At 32.7% G+C, this 5269-nt stretch overlaps 1 protein-coding gene across 1 annotated transcript in view; it reads left to right on the top strand.

Annotated features, from left to right (window-relative positions):
• Positions 1–656: 656 nt before the first annotated feature.
• Cbr-nhr-97 overlaps positions 657–5269 on the top strand; it is a gene marked incomplete at both ends in the record, with an annotated part of 14477 nt that continues 9864 nt past the window's right edge. Inside the window, one exon of the mRNA XM_002632776.1 lies at positions 657–758. Within this exon, the coding sequence (XP_002632822.1) occupies positions 657–758 (102 nt within the window). The remainder of the gene's footprint in view (positions 759–5269) is intronic.

The following is a 5269-nucleotide window of genomic DNA, read 5'->3' as shown; positions in this document are numbered from 1 at the left end:
GTTTTCTCTGTCCACTCTCTCACTCTCTCACCACCTCTCATGTCACTCATTCTTCTTCTTCTTCTCCTTTCCTTCTTCTTGTCTGGTTTACAAAGTTTTTTTTTCTGTTTCTCTGTCCGATCAGTTTTCTCTAATCCCTCTCATATTGTAATACTATTTTCTCGAACTAACATCTCGCGGGTTTCAAATATTCGGACCTTTTTTGTTTTGAGTTTCGGTGATAGTCTTAGTTTTGACCTAATTAATCTAAGTTTCTGTAAGAGATATGAAAAACCTGTCAACTGATAAAATTTTTATCATAATGTCACTAAAATTTTGTCAGGTGACAAAATTTCAGTATCTCTCATAGGAAACGAGATAATTGAGGCCAAAGCTCAAGTACTGTAGCTTATGGTTTTAAAATCAATTTTAATTGTCAAAAACTTTTAAAAATTCGTATAAACCCCTGAATAAATTGTAAAAATCCGAATAATTTGAAGGTGGAGTCTGTCAACCCCGCGTTCTTCTCCGAACTATAAATTCTGCGAACAAACGTCATCAACATCAACATCGTCGTCAACACAACTTCTTCGTGATCCTTGATCCCCCAATTCTATCGGGTGTCCGTGCCTGAAGAGTCGTTTTTATCTCGAAAATTCTCGAATAAATCAAAAAAAATGTCCGGAGATGCGCAACCAAGTTCCAATCAACGTGCTACTGACGCACACCCGCCGCCTTCGCCGCCTATAATCAAAGAAAAGGCCGCGATTGGCGCTCTTGTGAGTTTTATATCAAGTTTCTCTGTTAATTGAATATTTTTTCAACATTTACCAGTCATTTGATGCTAGACTAACTAGATTGACTGACTTAGAAACCTAGACTTATCAGATGGGCTTTAAAACCTGTAAAAAAGACCCTTTAACTTTGGAAAAATTTATTTCGGTTCCTTTGAGAGATACCAAAAAAAGTCAATTGGCAAAACATTTTCGACATTACGATAAACATTTTGTCAGTTGACACCTTTCTGGTATCTTACATAGGAACCGAGATAAATTTTGCGAAAATTGACCAACCGGGAGCCCTATTATTGGAGGTTCTCTAGCCGCCACTTTGACTCTTACTATATTGAATTTTGTGAAACAATGTATGTTTTTGATGTTTATTAGCTGAAGTTTCCGAGAAATACATCATGAATTAGTTTTTCGAAAAAAGAACGCAAAAATTAGGCCAATTTCTGAAAAAATATTCCCAGTTTTGAGTTATTCTCAAATTTAATTTTTTCCTTTTTGTAAGTTCCACGATTAGCTTTTTTTACTTCTCGACAATTTTCATTGTAAATCATCGAAAAAACAATGAAAATCGCGAATGGAGAAAATACTACCGTAATCTACAAAATATTCAACATTTCTGATTTTTTTGGGCTTTTACTGATATCCAATGGTTTCTTTTTTTCTAGAACTATATAGAAATCAAAATTTCTAGTAATGATAAAAATCGGAAAACGAACTAATACAATTATTTTTAGGTTACGGTAGTTTTCGTTCTGAGACCAATCATCGTGAGATTTTTTTTTCCACAGAACTCTTATTTTGAGACGTAAGAGGTGTCGGTCTACTGGAAAATAAATACAGTTTCTGAAAATTGATATATATTGTAATTCGTTTTATATTGAATCAGCTCATCTTCTGATAGTGAGAAAACTGATAGCCAACAAAACACAAAACACAGTAGCTCACTAGTTTTTAGAAGGAAAAAAATCATATGTAGTAAAATACAGCTTCTTGTGCTTCATACTATTGAGCGTTCAGAAATCAAAAAGGTAGGTTTTTTGGATATGAATCGTCAGTATCAGAAGCACTAAAGATATCAAATTAATGTGGTCTAAGTGAATTAATGTGGTCTTAGTATTTTTTTTTCAATTCTTTCACTCAAATATCTATCTCTTTTTAGACAAATTGAAGTGAAAATTTTCCTGTATTTTTGATTAAAAAAAAAAGCTGCTTCAAAATCCAACCTTTTTTATATTTTAGACAAAATTCTCAAGTTCCATCGAAAAAAAAACAAATTTTTTGTGACCGGAATGAAACAGTCCATAACTTTCATAGCTCACATTTTTTATGGATGAAAACTACCATGGCTAATTGTTAACTGTAAGCAAACGTTGAATTTTAGAAAAAAGCGTTGCATTTTTTTGATGCTTCAATTGCAAAGTTTGATGTATTGTATTTTTAATATACCAATTAGTGAAACGGACTCAAAAATTTTCATATTAGGACTATCGGAAAAGTGCAAATTCTCGAATAAAACATGCCAATCTTGCATTTTGAGCTCAATTATCTAAATTTCTGTAAGGGATATCACAAATTTTTGAACAACAAAATGTTGGCAATATCATGATAAACATTTTATCAGTTGACAAAATTTTGATATCTCTTATAGGAAACGAGATAATTAAACTCAAAGTGCATAGCCTCAGAGCATTTACGGTAAGCCACTTTAATAAAAGGATGAGGATGAAACTGACGGGGATGAAGTATAGTTTGCAGAAGCCAAGGTATTTTGTGAGCTATATGAAACATGAATTAAATGTTTGGTTCCATAATTGGTTTAAGTTTGAAAAAACGTTTTGATAGGTAGTTATCCAAAACCAGAAGCATCGCTGGTCCAAAAAATGCTCCCGATACAGAGAAAATAAGAAACATTGAATTTTCTCAAAAATATTACATCAAACTTAAATTGAGAGACAAATCGCAATTCTTGAAAATACCTTTTAAAAAACTATGAAGAGGCTTAGCTCACCTTTTTTGAAGTTCGTTTAAGAGCTAAACCAGCTTTAACACTGAACATTTTTTTTCGGTTTCATCTAGATTTTATTTTCTTGTTTTTTTGCATAGTTTGAAAATATGTGATAGTGAACCGAAACTGCGAACTCTGAGAAATTGATCGGTCAAGAAACTCTCAATGTCGTTTGCTCTTCTTCTTCTTCTCCGTCTTTATAACAATTGCTCTGTTCCATTCATCAATTGCTTTTAGTGTGTGATGATGATGGTTGGATGGTGGTCTAAGGGAGACGAACAGTTGGGAGAAGAAGAAGAAAGAAGGGAACATTTTTTGATGTAAAAGACACTCATACGTTCATAGTTCAAATTACACAAAATTGTGATTCATTGAAACAGTCTTTAAAACGAATAATATTTGTAAGAGGATAGTTATAGTTTAAGATAATATAGAAACTGAAAAACATTAGTCAAAAAATTTAGTTGATTTTTTCCGAAGATTCTCACTACATCAAAAAAAAACAATGTCAGATTCATAATTTTCGATTTTTTTTGGTTTGCTGAGCTGAATTCCAAAAAATTTGAAATTTTTTCCCTGTTTCTAAATTATGTTTTCTTTCAAAACTACTTTTATTCATCAATTCTTCTATACCTCTTCGACGCACAAAAAACAAAAAAAAACAATTTGGCTTAAAAATGGCACGAAATTGAAAATAAACTAATTTTTAGGCAAAAGAAGCTTCTTGAGGAGTTGAACTTATGGCCAGAATATTAATGGTACCGTAAGGTGACCGACTGAGCTACACGGTTATGATCAGCTATACTCGCTCATGAAAATTAACTTGGAGGAATCTTTGAGAATTAAAAGTTAATGTTTCACAGTGTTTTGTAAAGTTGAACATCATTTCATGGGCAGTGCAGCGATTGTCTGAAAATTACATATTTATTTTGAGTTCTTCATAAAAAAGATAATTGGCTGTTTCAAAAACTTGATATGTTTTGATGAAAATTTATGTTATAGTGCTACTGAGTTACTCAGTGTTGACAAAAATTGCAATTTTTCAGTATAAAATTAGGAAGAAGCTTCGAGAATCAAAAATATAGGTTAAAGGAGGCGAGGCAGCAAAAATTTCGGGGGACGAAATCGCGCCGCGCTTATGTACACCATCGGTCGTCAGGCGCCTTCGCGCCCCCGTAGCTCAGCCGGTAGCGGCGCTGTACCCCTGAGCTGCCTGTCATGGGGGTTCTCTATGCAAAAAATCAGGAAAACTTTTTTTTTGGTGTCTGGCCTCCTTTAATGTTTCACAGTGTTTTGTAAAGTTGAATACAATTTTCTGGGCAGAACCAGCAACGGTTCGGTTTAAAAAATCCAATATTTTGAGTTTTGAATTATCCAAAAAAGACTGTTTTGAAAACTTGATAAGTTTTGATGAGAATTGAATCGTGTAGTTGTAGAGTAGAAATCATGTAAAAAATACAGAATGATAAATGGTTCTACTAACTTTGCTCCAATTTATCTCGCTTTCTGTTGAAATATCAAACAGTTGTCAATTGAGAAAGTCGGTAGTCTAGGACTACATACTACATACCACTTTAGGAGTCCCATATTCCTTTGAGTTATTCAAGTGAATGTCCGAGACGGACACACAGACACACACACAGAAAAGTTTCCTTAGTAAGAAGTAGATAGGAACCAAGATAAATGAAGCCAAAATTAGGATGCCCTTCTATTACAGGTTTTATGTCATCAGTTTGAACTAATGCCGATACCTTCTAGTTTTTCAAACTTCTATTTTATCTAGCGGTGTTTTCTGTAAATTGCGACAAAAGGATCACATCGTTTAAATCGTCTCAAAAATTGATAGTTCTGTGAAACAGTAAACATTTTCAAACAAAAGTTTTTTTTAAAAGATGTCAATTTTTTTAGAATCTAGGTATAATTTTTAGAAATTGGTTGCAGAAAATTACCACAGTTGTTTATAAATTTTTATCACAGAAATCTCTGATTAACTTCGAAAAATGTAGTTTGCAAGTTGGATTACAATACACAATGCACTGACTCCCACAGAACATTTCCGAACTGCAAATTAAATTTTGATCTACAGAAAAAAGTTTGGCGCGATCACAATTGCAGGTCTAAAGCCATATTTTCAAAATTTTTTATCTGGTTTTGTGGTGATTCAAGATGGTTCAAATTATTCTTAAAAAATTAATTAATGGTTAAAGAATCCTGTATGGACCTTTTCCTGAAGAAAATATTCCAAAAATGACAAAATTTCCAGATTTTTTACAGAAAAAGTGTATCTCCTCTTTCAGTTTTTGACATTTCTAGAAGTTTTATAGCTCAAAAGAACCGCAATAATTTATTCTTCATTTTGAATAAATGAATTTTTGATTCGTCTAACAGAACTTTTTTTATAATCAAAAAACACAGCAAAAATGCGATTTCGTGCAATTTCGTGTGGTTTTTTGATTATAAAAAAAGTTCTGTCAGACGGGGTACCGAGCTCGAA

The sequence above is a fragment of the Caenorhabditis briggsae genome (assembly GCF_000004555.2).
Source record: "Caenorhabditis briggsae complete genome, chrIV, whole genome shotgun sequence".
Lineage (NCBI taxonomy): Eukaryota > Metazoa > Nematoda > Chromadorea > Rhabditida > Rhabditidae > Caenorhabditis > Caenorhabditis briggsae.
The sequence above is the reverse complement of the archived record's forward strand: the minus strand, read 5'-3'. Positions and strand labels throughout refer to the sequence as shown.